General features: G+C 35.3%; 1 protein-coding gene across 1 annotated transcript; it reads left to right on the top strand.

Moving 5' to 3' along the window:
* Positions 1 to 21,965: 21,965 nt before the first annotated feature.
* On the top strand, positions 21,966 to 24,295 carry LOC145031285 (uncharacterized). Its single transcript, XM_078979807.1, has 5 exons — positions 21,966 to 22,127; positions 22,243 to 22,419; positions 22,781 to 22,909; positions 23,003 to 23,569; positions 23,665 to 24,295. Exons 1-5 carry the CDS (start codon positions 22,088 to 22,090, stop codon positions 24,222 to 24,224), a joined length of 1,473 nt encoding a protein of 490 aa, XP_078835933.1. The 5' UTR covers positions 21,966 to 22,087; the 3' UTR covers positions 24,225 to 24,295.
* The last annotated feature ends 899 nt before the right edge of the window (positions 24,296 to 25,194 follow it).

Here is a 25,194-nt window from a genome sequence, read left to right as displayed (position 1 = left end):
ATCGCAGATCAATCTTTGAGAAGTAGTTGGCTCCTTGAAGTTGATCAAACAAATCGTCAATGCGGGGCAAGGGATAATGATTTTTAATGGTAAGTTTGTTGAGTTCTCTATAGTCGATGCACATGCGAAACGATCCATCTTTCTTCTTGACGAACAAGACCGGTGCTCCCCATGGTGAGAAACTTGGTCGAATGAATCCCTTCTTGAGAAGCTCGTTAAGTTGACTGGAAAGTTCCTGCATCTCGGTTGGTGCTAAACGATAAGGAGATTTGGCTACTGGTGTAGCTCCTGGCACTAAGTCGATTCTAAACTCGACTTGGCGTTGCGGTGGCAAACCGGGAAGTTCTTCTGGGAATATGTCGGGAAAGTCGCGTACTTCTGGAATTTTCTGGATGTCCTTCAGTTCCTGACTGGTATCGATGATGTGTGCTAGGAATGCATGATATTCCTTTCGCAAGCACTTCTGGGCTTGAATGCACGAAATGATACAATGGCTCGTACTAGGTTTGTCACCGTAGATAGTTAAGGTTTCGTTGTTAGGAAGGTTAAGACGAACTGCTTTTTCAAAGCACAAGATATCGGCGCGAAGAAGACTCAACCAATCCATACCGATGATAACGTCGAAACATTTAATTGTGACTGGCATGAGATCTATCTTGAAAGTATGGCCATCTAAAGTTAAGGTACAACCTACGTGTATGCAGTTTGTACTCTCTGTTTTCCCGTTAGCCATTTCTACCGTGAATGAATTTTCTAATGCACATGGTTTTTGTTTAAGCATGTGTGCAAATTTGTGACTTACAAAACTTTTCTCGGCTCCACTATCGAAAAGTATGCAAGCATATGAGTTATCGAGGAGGAACGTACCAGTAACTATCGTAGGATCAACTACTGCTTCCTCGTGACCTAGGGCCATAACTCTTCCCACTCCTCCAGTCGTCCCCGCTTTAGGGCAGTCCCTCTTGTAATGGCCCACCTCGCCACATCCGTAGCAAGCTTGACCCATACCGGCGTTAGGAACCTGGGCGGCTTGAGCTGTTGGAGCCTTGCAGTAACGGACGGTGTGTCCCTTCCTGTTGCAGTTGGAGCAGAACATCTCCTTACAAGGTCCGTGGTGGCGGAAGTTGCACTTGGTGCACTTCGGAAGGGTTCCAGCATAAGTTTTTGCTGGTAAGGGGTTCGCAGGGGCAACAGGAGTCACTGTGGCAGCATTGATCGCCACAAGTTGTTACTTATTGGAGGATCCTTGCGGAGCTCCTCTTTTCCTCTTATTCCACCCCCTCTTGTTCTGATCGGGGTTGGGCTTTTGTAGTACAGGAGTAGGGCTTGTTACGTTATGAGGTTTCCGGTGATCAATGAGGGATTGTGCTAGTTCCTTGGCACTATCAAAAGTAATAGGCCTGGAAGCTATAACACTCGACTGGATCTGGGGCGACAGCCCCCAAATATATCTTTCTATCTTTTTGCTCTGGGAAGCAACCATGTCGGGGCATAAGTTTGCCAGATCACAGAACCTATTCGTGTAGGTTCCTATGTCAGATCCAACCATTTGCAGGTTCCAGAGTTCCTGCTCGAGTTTTTGTACTTCTCCCCGAGGGCAATACTCTCTCATCAGCATGTACTTCAAGTGTTCCCAGTTGATGGAATACGCCACCACTAGAGTTAGGGATTTAACATGGCCGTTCCACCATGTTAGTGCTCTATCGGAGAAGGTACAAGCTGCAAACTTGACCTTGTTGTTTTCCTGGCACGCGCAGATTTCAAAGACAGATTCCATCTTTTCGATCCACTGCCTTAACACCATAACCCCACCAGTACCATTGAAGCTGCGGGGTTTGGCGTTCGTGAAGTCTTTGTAGGTGCATTCCCGAGGGTGCCCATGGCTTTCGCCGTGGTTCGAGGGAGGTGCACCTGTTCCCGATCCACTAGGGACAGGAGTGTTGATTGCTGACACAGCAGCCGCAACTGCTGCTGTGAAAGCTGCCTGGAACACGTTGGCATCAAAGGGGTTAGTGTTGGAATAGTGTCTAAGGCTGCAACTATAATAGGCAAGTATTTGATCCGGTTGTGCATGGTCCTTTTGGGTTGCCTTCACCATAGCAACTTGATGGATGATTTGTTAAGAGAGAGTAAATATTATAAGGAATAATATATGGTTATTTGATTAATATAAGTCATAGATTAATTGGAATTAATTTGGTGACTTAAAGAGATTACTTAAATAAGAGGGTATAAACTGTCAATTGTTTGATAGTTACACTTTAGACTATAAATCCTTATCCTAGATAGGATGGACGATTTCTAGGGCTTGGATAAGCCAAAATCGTCCATAGGGTTATCAAGGAAAGGATATGGATCAACTTAAAGTCTAAGTTATCCAATTAGGGTTAAAGCTGTAATCCTTAAGGAGTCTACAAGTATAAATAGACCCTAGGGGTGAGGGAATTGGACACACCATCAAAAGTAGAGATACTCTGGCCGAATTCCTCCCCTCTCCTCTCTCCTAAATCATCTTGCTTGCTATTGGTGTTTGTAAGCCATTAGAGGAGTGACATTTGTGACTCTAGAAGCTCCAAGACAACAAGATCAACAAGGAACTCAAAGGTATGATTCTAGATCTGTTTCAATGTTGTTATTTAACCTAATTAGCCATTAGAAGTCTTGGATTCAAAGCATGTTTAATTAGAAAGCCTAGATCCAAGCATTAGGGTTTTGCATGCGCACATAGGAAAGTTCTTATGGCTAAAACCCATCAGTGGTATCAGAGCCTAGCTTGGTTTTCTTTAAATTGTTGCTTGATTAACTGAAACAAACCTGCAAAATTCGATTTTGGGTTTATGAGTCATGTACTCGGCGAGTTCCAAAGTGGACTCGGCGAGTAGGCCTGTACTCGGCGAGTCCGAGCGTCTGGATTAGGCAAAACCGGGATTTTTCCATGTTTATCTTATGGAAACTTACCTTAATCATATTAGATCAACCCTAATCCGATTTTTTGATATATATGACTATTATCTTGATCTAATTAAAGATATTTATCATCTAATAAAATATTTAATTTCCTTATGTGATAAATGATTAATTATTTTGATAATTATCTTAAAAGAAATCTTGGATAAATCAAATAAAGATGATTAGGATATTAATTGTTAATTGGAATTATTTGTTATTTGATCCTTCATGTTTTAAATGTTTAAAACCTACCCTAAAGTTTTGAAATTTATATTTGTGATTAAAAGTTTTAATTTAGACAACTTAAATTTCAAACCCTAGATTTTAAAAGGTTTTAAAATACAACCCTATACTAATATGATATTAATAGAATAATATATATATGTATAACTAAATGCTAGTCTTACCGTTAGTAGGCCTCATTCATGAAGCCGATCTATAAGGTGGGTATAAGGTTGCGGCCTATAAAATGGCGCTTAATGGGTGTACACTCACACCCACCGCTTGCTTGATTGGTGGAGGGTCGTTAGCCGAACGGGTAGGATAGGGCAACCTCATCTTCTCATTAAAAGTATAATAAGAAATACAAAGTAACTACACGTTTTAAAAATTTCCCAATCTTAGTTACTTTAGGAAAAGTGAATTGATGCAATCCCATGAAATTACACTTTGCACCTTGCTAAGAAGTTAGTGGAGCGTGTGTGGTTTACCGGCACACTAATTGGTTCTAAGCAAAGGTGGCAAAGGGTGATTCATTGTTTATCATAGTTCAATGGAGCGTGTGTGGTTTACCGGCACATCGAATAGGTGATCGTTACAATGAAGGCACCATGTGAATTTGCATGGTAATTCACACCCGCTTTGTGATCCTCGGCATCCCAGTCACAAACGATAGGGGCATATCGAGATTTAAACATGCCACTGAATAGTTCAATGAATCTCATCCGAACCTAGGAATTCTCAAAAACACTTAGGACTAATAGTTTAAGTTTTGTAATGGAGAATTAGTGAATCGTCATTCACTTACCTTCAATTTATTTGCATGTTAGATTACGGCATCCCTTTTCTAGTATGTAAATGTTATTGTTGGATCCTAGCCCTAATTTTTCTTATTGGGTGATAATTAGGGATTCTTATTCTAATCTATCTTTGTCCTTTTCTAACTCAAAGATGTCGAACGCAAACAACGCTGCTGCTAGTTCTTTCACGTTGATGAGCCTTTGCCAAAAGGTCACCTTCGATGGAACGAACTTTAGCGAATGGATAAGATACATTCGCACCATTGCTCGCTATGAGGATAAAGAGTATGTCCTCGATGAAAATCTCGAGAAAATCAACCCCGAAGTTGCTACTCCCGAAGAAATCACCGCCTTTGAAACTCATGAGCGAGATGCAACGAAGGTACATTGCATCATGATCGCCACCATGAACTCCGAATTCCAAAAGTCCTACGAGGACATGTATCCATACGAGATGCATCAAGACTTGTTGGAGAGATACCACCAAAACGCGAGACAAGAGCGTTACGAGATTTTCACTAACATGATCTCCACTAAGATGGGTCATGGAGAATCTCTAACCGTGCACCTACAAAAGATGCAAAGGTATGTCGACCGCCTTCGCAAGTTAAATGTTGACTTCGGTGAAGACTTGGCGATCGATATGGTGCTTCACTCTTTGCCTCCAATGTACAACCAATTTAGGATGACCTACCACATGAACAAAGAAGAGGTCACCCTAAGCAAACTCCAAGGTCTCTTGAGGGTCGCTGAGAGCAACTTCAAGGACAAGTCTATTGCACCAACTCCCAATCCGTCCGCTGCTCCTGTCTTGGCTATTGGTCAAGGGAAGGGAAAGAAGAGGAAAGCTTCATCGAATAACTATTGCAAGGTGAAAGCCCGAGATGGTGCCTCTTCTAGTGGGACCAAAGTTAATCCCGCTAAGCCCTGCTCCAACCCAAAGGAGGCAGAGTGCCACCACTGCCACAAGATAGGACATTGGAAGAGAAGCTGCCCGGATTACCTGCAAGCGATCAAAGAAGGAAAGATCAAGCCATCTTTCGCAGGTATATACACAATCAAATCTAACGATTCTAATCATGCTATTTCTTGGGTTCTTGATACCGGTTGTGGTTATCACATTTGTTCTAATGTGCAAGGACTAAGAAGAAGTAGGGATGTAGAGCAAGGAAGGATCAATCTAATCATGGGGAACAGAAGATCGTCGCCTGTGACCAAGATTGGAGTGTATTCTTTAGTGCTTAGGAATAGTTTGGTTTTAGATTTGAACAATTGTTGCTATTCGCCGGAAATGGCTAGAAACATCATTTCATTTCATGGTTTATATAGACAAGGATTTAGATTTTCTTTTAATAATGAAAATGGTTCTATTTTGGTTTATCTAAATGGTGTCTTTTACTTTGAAGCTATACCATGTAATGGAATATATGAAACTGTTATGATTGTTGATAACTTAGGAAATGATGTTTTGAATATTGATTCTTCCACTAGTATGGATAAAGCATCCTTGTGGCATTGTCGTCTTGGACATGTCAACAAGAAACGCATAGCACAACTCCAAAAGGATGGAGTGTTGGAGTCATTCGACCTTAGGGAAGATGACACATGCGAGTCTTGTTTACTTGGAAAGATGACTAAGTCACCCTTCACGAGTACTTGTGAAAGGGGTGAGGGGCTATTGGACCTAATACATACCGATGTATGTGGACCCTTTAGATCAACCACGAAGGATGGGAACCGCTTCTATGTGACTTTTACCGATGACTATAGTAGATATGGGTATATCTACTTAATCAAGCAAAAGTCAGACACCTTTGAAAAGTTCAAAGAGTTCAAGAATGAAGTGGAGAATCAATTGGGCAGGAAAATCAAGATGCTTCGATCCGATCGAGGAGGAGAGTACCTAAGTCTTGAATTCCACGATTATCTCAAGGAGTGTGGAATAGTTTCGCAATTGACGCCTCCTAGGACACCGCAATTGAATGGTGTGGCAGAAAGGCGTAATCGAACCTTATTGGATATGGTTCGCTCTATGATGAGTCGTGCTTCACTACCTATCTTCTTTTGGGGGTATGCCTTAGAGACTGCCGCCCATATCCTTAACCGAGTCCCTACTAAGAAGGTTGCCAAAACACCTCACGAGATGTGGACGGGGAAAGCTCCCTCGTTGGCACATATCAAGGTTTGGGGTTGCGAGGCTTTCGTAAGACGAGATACTCACGACAAGCTTGAACCTCGAAGTGAGCGATGTATTTTCATCGGCTACCCGCAAACATCCTTTGGATATCTCTTCTATAGACCGAAAGACAATGTTGTCTTTGTTGCGAGGAGAGGAGTTTTCCGAGAGCGAGAACTCATAAGCCAAGGAGACAGTGGGAGGCAAATCGAACTTGAAGAGATTCAAGAATCAATAGATGAAGGAACCTCTACCGCTGGCATTCAACCCGAGGAGGAAACTCCGGTTGAACCGATTGACGAATCCTTACCTCTTAGACGTTCCGATAGATTTAGAGTTCAACCCCAGTTTTATGGTTTTCATATTACTACCGAAGGGGACACATATATTAGTGATGGTACACTAGTAAATCTTGATGAACTTAATAGCTATAAGGAAGCCATGGCAGGCCCGGAGTCTGCGAAATGGAAAGAGGCAATGGATAGCGAGATCCAATCCATGTATGATAACCAAGTTTGGAATTTGGGTGATTATGTGCCCGAACGTAAGACCGTTGGGTGCAAATGGATCTTCAAAAAGAAGACCGACGTGGATGGGAACGTACACACATATAAGGCGCGATTGGTCGCGAAGGGCTTTACTCAAACTCCCGGAGTTGACTATGATGAGACCTTCTCACCAGTTGCAAAGATTAAATCTATTAGAGTGATGCTAGCAATTTCCGCATTTCATGATTATGAGATTTGGCAAATGGATGTCAAGACCGCTTTCCTTAACGGATAGTTGGCTGAGGATGTTTACATGGCTCAGCCAGAGGGGTTTGTGGATCCGAAGCATCCGAATAAAGTGTGTAAGCTTGAGAAGTCCATTTATGGACTTAAGTAAGCGTCTCGCAGATGGAATCTTTGCTTCGATGAGAAAGTCAAAGAGTTTGGATTTGTACGAAGCGAAGACAAATCTTGTGTATATGTCAAAGCCAGTGGGAGTATAGTAAGCTTTCTCGTTCTATATGTCGATGACATATTACTCATAGGAAACAACATCCCGACTTTGCAGGAAGTCAAGTCCTGGCTCGGGAAGTGTTTCGCTATGAAGGACCTCGGAGAGGCTTCTTACATTTTGGGAATAAGGATAGTAAGAGAAAGAAGTAAGAGACTAATTGGACTTAGTCAGAATACTTACTTAGAGAAGGTACTAAAACGTTTTAGTATGGAAAACTCAAAAAAGGGAGAATTACCGATACAAGGAAATGCCAAGTTGAGTAAGACTCAAAGTCCGAGTACCGAAGCTGAGATAGCAGAAATGAGCCGAGTACCATACGCTTCCGTAGTTGGCTCAATCATGTACGCTATGACTTGTACTCGCCCTGATGTAGCCTTCGCTTTGAGCATGGTTAGCAGATATCAAGGGAACCCTGGCAAAGCACATTGGATTACGGTGAAAAACATCCTTAAGTACCTTCGTAGGACGAAGGAATGGTTCTTAGTCCTCGGAGGGAGTGATGACTTGAAGGTGCAAGGGTATAGTGACGCCAGCTTTCAGACCGACAGGGACAACTATCATTCGCAGTCGGACTGGGTCTTTACCCTAAATGGAGGAGCAGTGACATGGAAAAGTTCCAAGCAGGAAATCGTAGCTGATTCAACGTGTGAATCAGAGTACATCGCAACGAGCGAAGCGTCGAAGGAGGCAATATGGCTAAAGAACTTCATTGGTGATCTTGGAGTTGTGCCGGCCATAAAGGAGCCCATGGAGATTTTCTGTGATAACGAAGGTGCGGTTGCCTTGACCAAGGAACCGAGGGATCATGGTAGATCTCGACATATCGACAGAAAATATCACTTCATTAGACATCGTGTAGAAGAAGGACAACTCGTAGTGAAGAGGATATCATCAGAAGATAACCCAGCAGATCCGCTTACGAAGGGACTGAGTAGGGTTAAGCACTTGCAGCATGCTAGGAGTATTGGGCTGAAGGATGATATTAGTATAGATTAGATAGTATTAGAAACGTATAATACATAAATGTAATTAACATTTGATGATTAAATAAAGGAGTTTTATTTATGAGTAAAGTTACTGTCACATGTTAATTGTTTAACTATTGTTTCACTTTGCATGTTTTGACTTCCAGAATAATTGAGTTTATTAGGAATAATCGAATTATTCAAATGGTCCACAATCATTCATATGTTGGGAATAGATATGAATGAAGATTGTCATGAATTGGTGTGTAGAATGTCTAAATGGTGTTAGACATAGCAAGGGTTGCTGCAACGTTCATGAGTGCTTATGAACTGGTTTTGAGCATTGGAATAAACCCGCGCTTGCTGGAATCACCTTATGGAATACGATATAAAAGGTGATCGCAAGACGATAATATCATATAGTCTTAAAACCTAGATATATGGTTTATTATTTGTTAATTGATTGTACATTGATAATGCGAAAACGCATCAGTAACTCGTTGTTATAAAACGCATTGTTGTGTATAGTTGGTTAATGAATAAGTAAATGCATATAAGTCGAAGTTTATCTGTAAATTTTATCCTAAGAGGGTAGAAGAGATATCTTGGCCACTCGATGATTTGATTTGACTTATGTGCCGGGCCCGGTCAGAACTGAATTGATGTGTTTGATTAAGTTCTATGTCAAATAAATCGGAGATCGAGAAATCAAATGCTTGACTAACCATTCCATAGGATTGTCAGCATGATATCTAATAGAGGACTGTACGATCCCTTATCTAAAGGACAAGATTGATTAGATCAGAGTTGACAGCGTCTTTGAGAGCTAAGATTGCAAACCGAATTGTACTTGTATAGTTACTAGACTTATCCAAGTGGGAGACTGTTGGAATAATGTCTAAGGCTGCAACTATAATAGGCAAGTATTTGATCCGGTTGTGCATGGTCCTTTTGGGTTGCCTTCACCATAGCAACTTGATGGATGATTTGTTAAGAGAGAGTAAATATTATAAGGAATAATATATGGTTATTTGATTAATATAAGTCATAGATTAATTGGAATTAATTTGGTGACTTAAAGAGATTAATTAAATAAGAGGGTATAAACTGTCAATTGTTTGATAGTTACACTTTAGACTATAAATCCTTATCCTAGATAGGATGGACGATTTCTAGGCCTTGGATAAGCCAAAATCGTCCATAGGGTTATCAAGGAAAGGATATGGATCAACTTAAAGTCTAAGTTATCCAATTAGGGTCTTAAGGAGTCTACAAGTATAAATAGACCCTAGGGGTGAGGGAATTGGACACACCATCAAAAGTAGAGATACTCTGGCCGAATTCCTCCCCTCTCCTCTCTCCTAAATCATCTTGCTTGCTATTGGTGTTTGTAAGCCATTAGAGGAGTGACATTTGTGACTCTAGAAGCTCCAAGACAACAAGATCAACAAGGAACTCAAAGGTATGATTCTAGATCTGTTTCAATGTTGTTATTTAACCTAATTAGCCATTAGAAGTCTTGGATTCAAAGCATGTTTAATTAGAAAGCCTAGATCCAAGCATTAGGGTTTTGCATGCGCACATAGGAAAGTTCTTATGGCTAAAACCCATAAGTTAGGTGGTAGAGGAGGTTGAGTTTGTGGTTGTGGTGGTGGAGGAGGCGGTGGTATCGGTGTTTCGTTGATTGGATTACGCCTTGTACTTCTGCGTGGAGGCATCTTTAACTATACGTTTAAAAGATGACGACAAGGATAAGAATAAACGATTTATGAATGTGTCCCATGGACTAACTCCCCATAGTCCAACAACAGAATGAATAGAATAACTAACTGAAAGTGACAACATTTGGATAATAATTTCCATATGATTAGATATCTGTCAAGAATACTGGAATTACAGATGTAACAAGTTCGGGAAAAATGGCCTAAAAGTAGGCCTTACATCAACCAAGATGGAAAATTTTGACAGAATTAAGACTAGACCATGACCTAACAGGTCTAAGATTTATACAGGTAGGAAATTAGATCAAAGTTTTACATAATCTAGGTTATATCCAAAAGATGAGTCGACGAGCTTCTATCGGCGACGAGAGCTACTTGCATGAGTCCTCGATCCCGACAGTAGACGTTCAATGTCCCTCATACGCCTGTCCGACCTTGCTTGTTGAGCTCGAAGTTCTCAAACTTCTGCTCGGGTTTCAGCAAGTTCCCTTTGCAGATTTGCATTGCGGACCAGAGTCCTTTCATGAGCAGACTCTAGTTGGCGAATCTGGACAGTGTTAACACCAGAGTTGGCGTCAACTTCCGAAACTTGATTTATAGTCGCTTGAGCCATGATCGTGTTTCGAGAAATCCTACGCACCATGATTGGTAGTACTCTATCAGCAGAACCTCCTTCAGTGAGGTTGTAGAAACTTCGGTCTCCATTGTAGGGAATGGGTTGACCTTGTTCCTGACTCCATTCAGTCAAGTTAATGGCCCACAAGGGTGTGGGTCCTTGAAACGCAGGACGAGGATTTAGGTTTGGGTTTTGAGCAGCGGGGGGTAGGTTGTTGACTTCTGGCTCCGAGTCCGAACTATCAGAAAAGCCCTCAGCCTGGTGATCATCCAAAGGAATTGGGTGATCATCTTCTGGTTCCGCCTCTAGCCAACCAGCATTGCTGGGGTTTGGGAAGTACGGATCACCATGGTGAAATCCAGCCATCTTAATCTACGCGAGAAAAGGGATATAAGAAATAGCTTAAATAGAGGAACTAACTAAGATAATTACAGTAAGATCAAATACCCATATGGTATTTCTTGATGGTTGTGTTGGTAAGTTTTTAGACTTGTTGCCACTTTACAACCATTCTTGGGCATATGCTAATCACTCTTTGGACTAGCATAGTTGATCAGGCTATGCTATTCCCAAGACTGACTATATATCCCCAGGCTCACTTGTGATGTTCAACAATCGTAATACTTTTGTTCTTGTCATTGTGACACTGGTTTTAGTATGAATGCAGGCACGTATACTTTGTTAACTATTTTATTATTTAACAGTATAACTCTTAAACAGAGTGTTTTAATCCCATGTATTTATAGTTAGTATATCTTTTATGGGTTGATATACTTAATTCACTATAAACAATGCTCTGATACCAATCTGTCACACCCCAAAACCACGAACGGCGGAAACGTTCAGGGGTGGAGGACGTCATGTACAGTATCACAACAGTGTAATATAATAAACAAGCAACAACATCATCCATTGCATTATAAGTAAACTTTTAATACATGTGTGTTTCTTTCATTGTAGTAAGACACCAAAAATATACAGTCAAAATAAAAGACAAGACTTATCTGCTCCGTCTTCTCAAAAACTTGACCTCCATACCTGTCTACTGATGACCTGAGAATACAAGTTATTTTGAAAGCGAGTATCAGCTTTAAAGCTGGTGAATTCATAAGTATATAAGTTTCATTTCCTTGTTTGTGAAAATCTGTTATAAAGGCCATGTAAATCGTTAAATGAAAATGTTGTTGTACGTATGAAAACCCTAGAAAAACCCTTATTTTCTATAAGTATGAAATGTAGTCTTCTACCAAGACCCGAATGTTTTGTAAGTATTATGATAGCTTTTCCTTTCTATTGACTAGTACTAGAGTACTTAGTCTAACTCCTCATTTATGTGAAAGTATCACAAAATAAAGTAAATAGGAAAAGTATAAACATGTAAGTGTTAACCCTGGGTGAACAGGATTACCACGACATCGCCGAAGCGAAAGGTATACCCGATGAACATCCGAAGATTGTCCACTCACCCTCTGTAGCAGCAGCAGCAGGGTGGAAGGGGGGTTAATCCCATAAAAACGTTAACCTAATGATCGTCCGAAGAGTTCATCTCATCCTCTGTTGCAACAGAGGATGGAGGAATGGTTAGTTCCGTAACTGACCTCTAATATCAGAAACAACCTTAGACATCCGTAGATGTTCATCACCCAGTGTTGCTAACAGCTGGGTTCCGGAATGGTTAGTCCCGTATAGACATCCCATTGAACTGGGATAGGCAGGAAAATTTACACAGAAGGTACGAATAAATCTTCCTAATAACTTTAGGTACAAGTATCCATGTAAGTAAGTACAGGATAATGTATCTAAGTAACAGTATTCATGTATGGTATTCATGTATCATGTAAGTATAGGTAAACGTACTCATGTATCATGTAATCAAATGTAAAGGTACTCATGTATCAGGTAATGTACTAGTATAGACTCATAAATGAACTGACTCTTGTGTGATTCCTTGTAATAGGAATTATGTTTGATATCTCCAAATTATCCCCATGATAGTTTGCTGGAAGGTAATTGGTTGTTCAAGTAGGTTTATACACTCTTACTACTCAAGGGTGTGAGAAACTAAATGAAAACTGTAAACTATAACATCAATACATATATAAGAACATAAGTGTACATGCATAGTTTAGTTTAATAATGTAAAATGGTTTTATAAGACATCTTATGGGTTTTGAAACGATAATTAACGATGACTTGATGTCATTTTTGATATACATTTCAAAGGTAAAACAATTGATAACAATGCGTTTTTAAGATTTAAAACCATTTCATGCATCACATTTTGTAGTATGTGAAATATGTTAAATGACAAACACTGTTATAAAATACATAATAATGATTTAATAACATGTTTGTTTCTACTTGTATTCCCCCCCCCCCTTAAAGCATTTAAAATCATTTAAAACATTGATTAGGGGTATGAACTCACCTGTAGTTGGTGATTGGGATGAAATGAACGGTATCGGATTGCTAGGTGTCAAGTGAGAACTTGTGAGCACACTACGATCCTAATGAACATATAATCACACATATATGCACTCAATTAGACATAATTGACTAATTGATAATGTTTAAGACATCCTAGGCATATAAACACTTTATATAAGTATTTTAAGCCATAAGGATTGCATCTAAGCAATTGTGGGACAGGGTACTTGTGTTTAGGGTTTCCAAAGGACCCCATATGAGAGTGTACTCTCTCTAAACCATCACACATGGAGTTTACGGTTGTAAACTATTGAGTTTACGGCCGTAAACTATTGAGTTTACGGCCGTAAACTCCCAAACATGTGTGTTTGGTGTGTTTTGAAGTCCCAAATGCTTTCTAGAATTGTTCTAACTTAGTGGCTAAGTCCTTGGAAGAGTTTAAGGTCTAGAAGTTTCTGGGCCTAGGAGAGTTCTGGGCCGTAAACTTACTTTCATTTGTGTCATTTGATGTGTTTAAGACCTTAAGCTACTTGGGGAAATAACCTAGATGCAAGCCTTAAAGTCCTTAAGTCCTCAAATCTCCATTTAGGGCTAGGAAATGGAGTTTACGGCCTAAGAGAGTTTTGGGCCGTAAACTCCCAATCTTGGGTGGATTTGTGTGTGTTTTCTTGTCCCTAACATGCATACATAATGGTCTAAGGCTTTATCATGGCACAAATGTCGGTTTTGGCTTCGTTTCGGGAGTTTACCGCCCAAGAACACCTTGGAGAGTAAACTCCTAGATCTAATGATTTAGCCATCTAAATCATGTTATGAGCATCTAATATGTATTCTAACACTACTAGAAAGAGTTACTCACAATCTGGGATAAAAACCCGAAGATCCGTCAGAGAGAAAATGGCTTTTCTCTAGTTGGAATTGTGAATAATGAATTAATTTGGTTCAGAAAACTATTTATAGTCCTGAGATATTTTGGCAGAAAATATTTTTATTCCTGAAATGATCCCTAATAAATTAGAGTGTTGGAATAACAGTGTTGCACCAAACCCTAGGTGCACCCACTCTCCTGATATTTCCTGAAGTGTAAACCCTGAATTTCTCAAACTTACGCGAAAAGTCTGAAAATTAACTGTGACTGCTACAACTTCTATTGAAGTGATATAGTTTGTACAGAATGGAAATTTTGGGTTGTCACAAGTTCCACAAGTGTGCCATTAATTCTACAAGTATATTTTATTTAAATATTTGATAATGTATAAATGTAGATACATACATATCTGTATGATAACCTTGACATATTCAACAACAAATAATTTTAAGGTTATAAATTATTCATCAAGACAATGTAGAAAAACTAAATAAAATACAATAAATTTAAAGAGAATATCTGTAATTATAAACCACAACTTGATGTTTTTTTTATTATAGGGTCAATTAAAAATCAAAATGAAATGCTAGAAATGTTGGAAGATAAGAAATATGAACATAGACTTAACTTGAGGTTCTTAGAATATGTTCAATGATGAAAATCCAAATAAGATACAAAGAATCTTTAAAGATGACATGAATCTAACTCGAGGTTCTATTGGTATGTTTAATAGATCAATGAAACTTCAAATCAGATGCAAAAAATCTTAAAGGATAATAGTTTAGATAAAGTTAACATGGGATTCATTTAGTGGTTCTTTTGAAATCTTTAATAGATTAATAAACATACAAAGAAAATTGAAGAAATCTTTTTATTTGAAGTTCTTTTCTCAAAAGAACACATAAGATCCAAGAAATCTTAGATATATCGAGCATAACCGTAATGGATTTAGCCGGAGTGTCTATAATCTATTCTACAGATAAACAAAAATCCAAAATGATATTGTGGAGAGAATTTGGGGTTGTTTATTTAAAGTTGTACAATACAAGTTTGTTATGCATTATTGCCTTTTAAAGGGCGGCTAATCGCTTAGATGACCAAACGAATATGACTATGAATGATAGAGTCATTAATACTTTAGAAGAAAAACTAAAAGCATTAATTTTCTTTTTTGCCATATTTTTTTACGTTTTTTTTTGTAGTAAATTAACTTTATTCCAATATATTTTATAAATAGATAGTTAACTAGTTGCTTGCACAAGCGTATTTGCTGAATTTTGACGATTATATTGATAAAATGTAGATATCGTTGCATTTGTTGATATAAAAATATAGAAAGTTGATACTATTGTACATACAAAATTTGCATCCTGTATTTACGAAAATGTAAAAGGCTTTAAATGGCAAACGAAACAATTCATGCTTTAAATTTTTTTTGAAGGCCTACAATAGCAAACGAAACTATGGGTGTTCATGGGGCAGTTTAGATCAGATAGTAATAAAATTGTGAACCGTGACAACGGGGCGGATATCTTGCATGCACTAATTGAAACTGAACTGAATTGCTAAAAAAACCGAACCGAACCGTATTAAGATGGGTAACCATGGTTCGGTTCACGGGTATCCGTTAAGTATAAAAAATAAGAATCGATCAAAATTACAAACTTTATTTCGGTGATTTCTTTGGTGATTTCTTTCTGTAACTCAAATACTTACAAAAATCCAAGAAAATTCAATTATTGCCGATAAAAACATACATATTATGAATCTGATAAGCTATACCTTTAATGAATATAAACACATATAAATAAAACATACATTTGATAAACAAGATAAAGTTAAAAATAATACGTTAAACGAAACAATACGTTAAACGAAACAACTTAATGTGAAAAATGTAAAAGAAAAAATTTAAAGGACTAGAAATAACAAATGATACTACAAACGACATTATATTATATATCTCTATTCTAATAAAACAATAGGTTTAATTTCATGTTGACAAGTGTTATGTAATTAGAATGCCTCATTAATGTTATATATCATTTATCATGCTACTTGTCAACATATTACTTATTTATTTCAAATTTCAAATTTTAAATTTTCCACTCTAATTTTATTAAATTAATAATTGATTCTTCATTTTAAATTTTAAATTTTAAAATTTCTCCCTTTAATTATATTAAATTAATAACATTAGATTAAAAAATAAAATAAAATTAATATAAATTATAAAATGATATAACTCCACGTATTTATTTAAATCAACGATTATAATTTTATATAACTAAAATATCTCTTAAGTAATAATTTATTAAAAATAATTATATAATAATTTTGATCTTTTAATACGAAAGTTTAACTAGTTATATAATCGTGGTTATCATGGGTTATAAACTAGTTAGATATATATTAAGAGGAAAGTTATTAGCAATACTATGTGCGGTTTACATATATGCCACAAAAGTTTTCCATTTGAGAATTTAGGTACAAGAAGCTTGGAATAGTATAGTTTTTTGTTTCACACTTTTGCCGCAATAATTTTCTGTTTTAAAATTTGGCGACAATACTTTTCTATCTCATATTTTGGCCACATGACTTTCATATATTAGTATTTTCCACCATCTACTTTGTACAACGACACTTTCCATCCCTTTACTTTTTAAAACATCACTTTCACCCTTCCTTTCACCCTGTTAATTAACAACATTTTCCATCCTTTTACCTTTCGTATTCCCAGGTCCATATGCATTATATATTTTTTTTATAGAAACAGTTCAAATGCTTAAAAAATTTACAAAAATAATTCGTACCTAATAGAAAATTACAAAAATAACTTGTACGTATACAAAATTGGCTATGAGAACCATAAAAGTATGTTTACATATATCTACTTAAACTTTTGAAAGCATTCATTCCTTTTTTTTTTACTTGAAATTACTTAATAGTTAATACTCCTTTAATTACACATGCTTACGTATGTATATGTATAGGTTTTAAGTTAGTGAACCAATCAACTTCTTTAATTTTTTAAAAGATGCATCTTGATATCTATATTGTTTTATGTTTGCTATAATATACATTTATTTAATTTAAAAAAATATATTTGAAGTATTAAGTAAAATATGATTATTAAGCATTATTTTGAAGTTAAAGGTTCAAGTCCTGACGTGCACATAAGTGAAATTATTTGTTAATTCAAAAGTAAATTATATATATATATATATATATATATATATATATATATATATATATATATATATATATATATATATATATATATATATATATATTTTTGTCTCATGTTTGCTATAATATCCAATGTCATGTCTACGGTCACCTCCACTCCTACTCCATCGTCTTTATCTATATAACTACAATCGCCGTCCCCGTCGCCCCTCTATATTTTTCTCTTACCACCATTGATTTATGTTTATAAACCCTCTCTCTCTCTCTCTCTATATATATATATATATATATATATATATATATATATATATATATATATATATATATATATATATATATATATATATATATATATATATATATATATATATACACCACCATCATAACAAAGGGGATGGGGATTTCACAGCCAACCATTGATCTTATCAGCTTTGTTTGCATCCACCTCCACCTCCCCCTCTACCTAGTAAATATGAGCCCAACTTCTAATTAAGACATACATTTGTGTCTTTCTCATAAGAATTCATGAACCATAGGTAACAACACTAGCCTAGATTAGAGTAGTATGGTCAATGAATTTAACTTGCAACGAGTTTTAGTTTCCAAACAAAGGAACTCAAACCTGATTTTTGCCTATGACTTCTTAAATTCCATAGGTTAATTTTGAAATCTCTTATGGTGGCTTGATTCGTTTCATTGATACACACATAAGAAAGATAAAACGAATCTATGGTTTTATGAGACTGTTGGGTATGAGCAACACCTACCGGGATGTTTTTGGGCGTTATAACACAAAAAACACCGCCCCTTCACCGTTATTGGGCGTTATACGCCTGCGCGTTGTTTCCCGTTACCACCACCATCTTCCTTTAATGTCACACCTACCAGCCTTATGAAATACGTGTATGGTTTCTTCTTTGATTCCTATGGATTTTGGTGGGTCGTTTTTAATTTTCTATTATTCAAAGTTATAAATGAATAAAAGATAAAAAAAAAATGGATTGTTACAAAGATAAAACATTCATTTTATATGGAAGTAAATATTCTTGCAATAAAAATAGCATTTGTTTTCGTCAAGACCGTTGACTCGAGAAATGATAACCATGGATGTGGAAGGCTTGAAACTATGTATAACGTGAAGGCCAAGATCCAAGACAAACAAGAGATGTCCAATTGATAGAAATTTGAAAGTACGTTCCATAAAGTTTGAAAGTACGTTCAATAATGGCGACTTTTAAACTTTTAATTTTTTTGAAAGTACGTTGATTGTGGATATATTTTTTTGAGAACATTTCTGGCGGATTATTTATACGTTCCTTCTAAATCGTTTTTAACTATATAAAAGGGAGTCTGAATTTTATAAAATAAATGATCACACCTAAAACCACTACATTATTTAAAGATTGTTTTGTGATTTCACGTTGAAAATGAATCATAGCTACATGAATCTTGATAAAATAAATAATTTTAATGTATACATAATTAATAATTTCCAACCTTCTAGAACGTAGTTGAATTTCGTCTGGAAAAGTATAATATATATGATTTATGATACATTTTTAAGAAAATTAAAACTAATGATCAATATTAAAATATTGACATTTTTTTAATATGTACTATGAATGTTAACATATAAAAAGTTAATAGGTGATCGTTTAAAAAAAGTTAAATTTTCTGAAAACAAATTGAAAGAAATTACATTACTTTTTTTTAATTCTCGTATCAAGGAAAACAGCCAAAAAAAAATTCATCTCCCTTTTATCAACTGCACAATGAAGCTTAGACCTATTAAATTGCAATAATTTCCCTAAACTTTTAAGTACACGAAAAGAGTTCTCATATGAGTATAAATAACCCTGTTAATATCTTATTTTGTAAGCATGTTATTGAGAAAGTTATTGATATTATTTTGTTTTAATTTATTGAAAAGTTTTATTTTTTAAATGGTAAACGTCCAGATTATATAATATTTTGTCCAGATTAACTGAAAGATCTTATTTTTTTAAAAAAAATCATAAATTCAAAAATAAAAGTTTGAACTTTTTTCCTATACTAAGACAAAATAATATAATTTTTTTAACTTTGAAACGAGATTTCAAGCTTATTTATTTCTAAATAATTGTGTTTAGCTGAAGTCGAACAACTTCAGCCCATAGTCACCTCGAATTCATTCTTTAGTGTTGTAGACTCGTGGAAGTTCTTCTTAGCTCAAGATGGCGTTTTTAGAGTTGACATCTTACGGGAGCATGTTATCTGTGTATTGACAACTTCCTCCCCAAAGAATATGGAATGGATAAATTCGGTCCCAATAAAAGTGTTGATATTTATTTGGAAGGCATGGTTGGATAGAATCCCGACTACAACAACTTTGATTCAAAGGGGCATCAACATTAACTCAACAATCTGTCCAATGTGCTCATACAAGGTGGAAACAACGGATCATCTATTAAGTGAATGTTCATTTCCTCATGATACATTCACATGGATATTTGATTGGTGTGGCATTGATACTCACTTCTTCCCCAAATTGGAGTAAGAAAAAGGTAGATCATTTTAAGCATTGTTTATGATGTTCTATGGTGTATCTGGTTTGCAAGGAACAAAATGATTTCCACAAGGGTAGACCAAACAATTACTTTGATTTACGGATGGATTAAACATATGGGTAAATTGGGGAATTGCTATTGGGTGAAGTGGTATAATCCATTTAGTATTCTTTAACTTATCCTCCTCACCATAGTTTGGTGTATTTTTTAAATTGGCTTTTAATAAATTTTCGGGGGTTCAAAAAAAAAAGAAAAGAAATAAAAAGCAGTTTTATTGTTTTAGAGGATAAGGGTAGAGAAAGATGTTAAAGCATGGAACTAGTTTGCAAAATGATAAAGATTGGATGATTATAGTTGATACTTGATAGGTGTAAATAGCACTGGTAATCACAAAAACTAAAACTAAAAATAAAAAGTAATTATGTTCTTAACTTGTACTATAAAATAATAATTTTTTTATAAAATATTTGTTCACGAATTTTTTAAATCAGTAACCTTACAAAAAATCTATAGAAATTATGAATATTTTATATCTATTTTGCGTAAAATGGCGTTATTTAAAAAAAAACCCTTTTATTATTTTCTATATAAACCGTTTCACAAAAACATACTTTACAAATTAAATGATTAATTTAATGATATTATTTTTTTTTATATTTTTTATTATCATTAATAAATACCGTCCTAATCTTGTTAGTATCGTAAAAAAAGAATAGCCTAATTGCGAAATATTTGTAAAAGAAATTTTTTAATGCCTATTCGGTTATGATTTTTTTTTTATGAGTATTTAAGAGATTTATTTTTAATTCTAGTCTTTTTAAGAAACTCGAATTAAAAAAATAGTTTTATTTGATAATCCTAAATTAAGATTTAGGTTATCTTTTGTCACTTAACTTTTGATTTTGTTTTTATTTGGTCACTTAACTTTTTTTAAGTTTTAAAAGGTCATCAAACTTTTGATTTTATGCTTATTTAGTTACTTAACTTTTGGTTTGATTGCATTTAGTCACCCAACTTTTAAAATTGTGCTCATTTAGTCGCTAAACTTTTAAGTTTTTTCAAAAGTTTAGTGACTAACTGAGCACAATTTTAAAAGTTAGGTGACTAAATGAACACAAATCTAAAAGTTAAGTGACCAAATTAAAAGTTAAGTGACTAAATGACACAAAGTCAAAAGTTTGATAACCTTTTAAAACTTAAAAAGAGTTAAGTGACCAAATGAGCATAAAATCAAAAATCAAGTGACCAAAAAATGACTTAAACCTTCTAACCTAAAACTTTTATTTTAAACATAAAAGTAATGAAAAAGCATTTAAGTAGTTTTGAGAATTTTTAATATACAGGGTATTTTTAATATATAAGGCGTCTTCGGCACGCATCGTTTGGGAGCTTCTGACTTCTAACTTTTAAGAAAAACGCTAGTATAAAAGAAAAAGTCTCGTTCGACGACAGGAGCGTTTAACTTTTAACCTAAACAAAACATTCCAAACTCAAAAGCTACATGAACTAGCTTTCAACAAAACACTCCAAAATCAAACGCTACTCGGTATCTGCTACCAGTTAGTTTTGCCGAACACGCCCTATAGTATTTTTGTTTTACGTCAATTTATACATTTCAAAAGTTGATAATCATTTTTCCGATTAATTACATACAAATAAAAACTATAAATTTCAATTTTCTGACTTTCAACTTCAATCGCCACCTTATCAATTAATTAAGAAAACATACCCATAATATAAATAATTTATCTGTTAATTTATTTTAACTTTTAATCAATTGTAACCTTTCGTTTCTTCTGATTTTTTTTATTGTTCACTTAATTGTATATTTCATGTAGGGATGAGCGTGTGACGGAACTAGTACCGACCCGTCCCGTTCCCGATTTCCCGAATACCGAATTTGATCGAAAGTTAATCCCTAGTACCGAACCGAGTTAACATCACCGGTACCGGTACTGGGAATGGTACCGGTACTAGCGGTACCGATTCCCGAATTTCATGTATTTGGAGTACCAAGTATCGTTCCGTATTTCTAAATTCGGTATGGTTCGGCATCGGTTCTGGTACGGTACCGGTACGGGATCGGAATTTGGAACAAACTAGTTGTTAATGAACCTAAGAACTAGTTGTTAATGAACCTGTATTTTCATGAACCCGTACCGGTATCGGTTCTGATATGGTACCCGTATTTTCATGTTTAAACTAATTATCATTGTTAACGAACCTAAGAACTAGTTGTTAGACCATTTTTAAAAATATTTCAAAACATAATTCCCTAAAATAACTATAAATACATGATCATGATTTCATTGATTTGTCCCACAATGTATAAACAAATATCTTTATTATAAAAGTAAATTACTATTTAAGGACATTCTCAAACAGTAATTGGGTAGAAAAAAAAGTGTATGAATCGAGTCTCACGTGTCTCTCTCTGGTATGTCTCTTTCCATATACTCACCAATCACCATCACTCCTTACAAAGACTTTCTTAAAAATCGTTTTTTCTTCACTTTTCTTCTTACATTCTTCAGTCTTCTTCTAATAAGTCTCCCCTCATTTCCTCATCTTCTACAAAACCCCTTTTGTGTTTTCATCTTTATACAAACATGGATACCCAAGATCAGAGCAAAAACACCACCTCTTCAGGTTTTCTCTTCGTTAATTTATGAAATAGTTATTATATTTCTTATTTCGAATTGAATTACCGTTATGAATACGACATATTTTAATGGCGGATTTTGATTTTACTTCGATTTTGCAGGGCATATTTGCCATAGATGTGGGTGGCCGTTTCCGAAGTCACACCCCAGTTCTAAACATAGGCGAGCACATAAGAGAATCTGTGGAACCATTCAAGGGTATCCTAAGCTTATTGATTCAGAAGCTGTTTCAGACGATGAACACTATTCTGATGAAGAAGATATTGAAATAACCCCAAGTGAGTTTTATGATTTGAATGTTCTTCAACCTTCTTTTGGGTTTTTTTTATTCATCTGTTCAAGATTCTAATCGAAGCTATGGTCATATCTTATGTTATAAATATTATCTATCGTGATATCTCGCATCTCATTGGGGTCTCCTTAATACGTTGATCGACTCTGTAAGAATCCGAAGTTAAATTTTCGTGATATCGTATTTGGGCTTTTTATTCGAGACGCTAAAAGAACTTATAGTTGATATGTATATCGATTAATCGTATCTTATTCGAGCTTTACTGATCTCTTGCATCTCATTTGGGGAAGAAACTAAATAACCTTAAGTTCAGTTTATAGTTGTATAACTTTCTTTACCCTTTTTAGGCCCTGCGATTGAGAAAAAGATCATTGACGAAAGATCCTCTAAATCCGAAGACGATTTGTTTTCAGATGCAGTAACAGAGTTTTCCGATGGTGGATTCAGTACCCCAGGTGCAGAAGAGCGATTCTTCGGTAATACGAATTAAGACACGATTTTTCTTCATTAGGGTTCTTGTTTCATCAATTTATCCTTACTTAATTTAGATCCCATTTTCCTAATTGTAGATACTACCAAGCTGTTATTCAGTCCTGTAGAGCTTACAAAAGGTGATGACAATCTCGAGGTTTTTCAAACCCCAGATACCGAAGATAAAAACGGGCCCCACTCCCACAAAGATAAAATCAAATTCGTTGATGACGTGGCACCTTCTAAATCTGACGTGGCACCTTCTACATCTGACAAGGATCAAGAGAAGAAAGAAGAAGAAGAAGAAGAAGAAGCTGTATATGTACTCTCTGTTCCTAGTGATATACCAATAGTAGATCAAGCTGAGACTTTGTTACAAGATTTTAAAGACCATGATAAAACTATACATTCTAATGTGGAAGAAAAGATTGAAGAAAGTCAAACCTATAAAAATGGTGAGTCAACCATGGAGTCTGAAAAAGTTGATGAGGGTGTATCGATTTTGAATGAAGAATCGAATCATGAAATTGTGAAAGAATCTGAAACTGAAAGTGTTATTGAATGTGAGGAAAAGATAGTGGAAAGTGTAATCGAAGGTGTTGATTCAAAAGATAGTGGCTCAAGTAGTCGAAATAGTTTGGAAGCAAATTGGGGTTCAGTTTCAGGTATTTTTTATTTTTTTATTTCTTTATAACACAATATTGTGCTTTGAAAAATCTACATTTAATCATTTAACGTTTTTTTTTTAATTGTTTTTTAGTGCTCTCAACGGCTTCATATGACGTGGAATCCAAAGATAGAAGTCAATTGGATAAACAAGATGTTTTTGAGGGACCTTTGATGGAAGTAGAACCGAATGAAGAAAATGTTGACCAGAATGAAGTCAAAGTCAAAGTCAAAGTGGAAGAAGATTCTCAACCACAAAAATCTGAAGGTGTTTTTGTGGGTAATAATGAAAGTGAAGGAAGAAAGAGAAATGAAGAGGCAATAGCAAAAGTTACAAATTGGAGTACAAGTGAACAAGCTAGTGGTGCTTTAAAGAATCTTGTAAGTGTAAGTGAAGCGAAATCATTGAGTCCTAAAGAATTGAAGATCCAAAAAGATGATGATGAGGTTGAGGTTGTTGAGAAAATTAGTGAAGTTGGAAAGTCAAACTTGGTCAACAATGACAAAATTAGTGATGTTGGGAAGTCAAACTTGGTCAACAAGGAAACGTCTCCACCTAAATACATTGGTGAGGGAAAGAAAGTTAGGAAGAAAGCTAAGGGAAAAGTGTCATGGGTGCCTTTTGCATGTTGTTCTTCTATAAATGTTAGTTAAAGGATCTTGATGATGATGATATGAACCCTTTGTAAAGAGTTGCTTTTTGGTATACATATGCTATTTCATCACACCTATTTGTTAATTTGGAATCTCTATGTGGTTTAATTTTTGTATTTGTATATTTGAAGGTTAAATTCAAGATGGAGGAAAATACTTTGATTTGTTTGTGTATTATAACATCATACTTTTTTCTTTTATTTAGGTAATGTATCTTGAAATATCGATTTGTTGACGCACAATATTGAAATAGGAAGAAATGGAAGTAGGATGTTATAAACCAAATTAAATAATTAAGGAGAGGAAAAATACCAATTAGGGTTTGTTATGTGCAAGAATTAATTAAAAAGAGGTCGACTAATGAGACTTTTTATAACTAATAGAGTGCTAATTCTAGAATAAGAAGGACTAAATATTTTGTTATGAAGTTCCCGCTTCCTAAATTGGGAGGTGATATTTCAACATGTATCTTCTTAAAAACAATGTGTTATGATTTTTATACTCATTTTAATTGAAAAGAGAGATTCTTGATGAAAATATACAAGACAAAACACCTTTATTTTAAGTGGATTGATCAGAAATACAAGTTGAAATATCACGTCTTAAGTTAGTCATTTTTACCCAAACAAACAATTTGACTCTTTGTAAACTAGCAAAAACATGTTCTTTAACAAAGTCTAATAAATAGTTATGTTCAACCGGATATTTTTATAAAACATAAGTTAACGGTTGATTTGAGTAACCAAATTTTTTATGAATTATAAGTTTCTTTAGTTTTTTTTTTTTTTTTTTTTTTTTTTTTAAATCCTCACACTTTATGGAAGTTCATGTCATGTATTATTTCTTTAGCACACATCATTCAAAATATAGACATATACATAAAAGTTGAACATTTGTAATCTCTTATTATCGGTCCAACATGTTATTATAAGGTGTTATTTTTAGTTTTCTTAGTAAACCGTCCAACTTT

The sequence above is a fragment of the Lactuca saligna genome, chromosome 2 (assembly GCF_052625555.1).
Source record: "Lactuca saligna cultivar CGN05327 chromosome 2, ASM5262555v1, whole genome shotgun sequence".
In the NCBI taxonomy this organism is placed as follows: Eukaryota; Viridiplantae; Streptophyta; class Magnoliopsida; order Asterales; family Asteraceae; genus Lactuca; species Lactuca saligna.
This window is presented reverse-complemented; position numbering and strand designations above follow the sequence as displayed.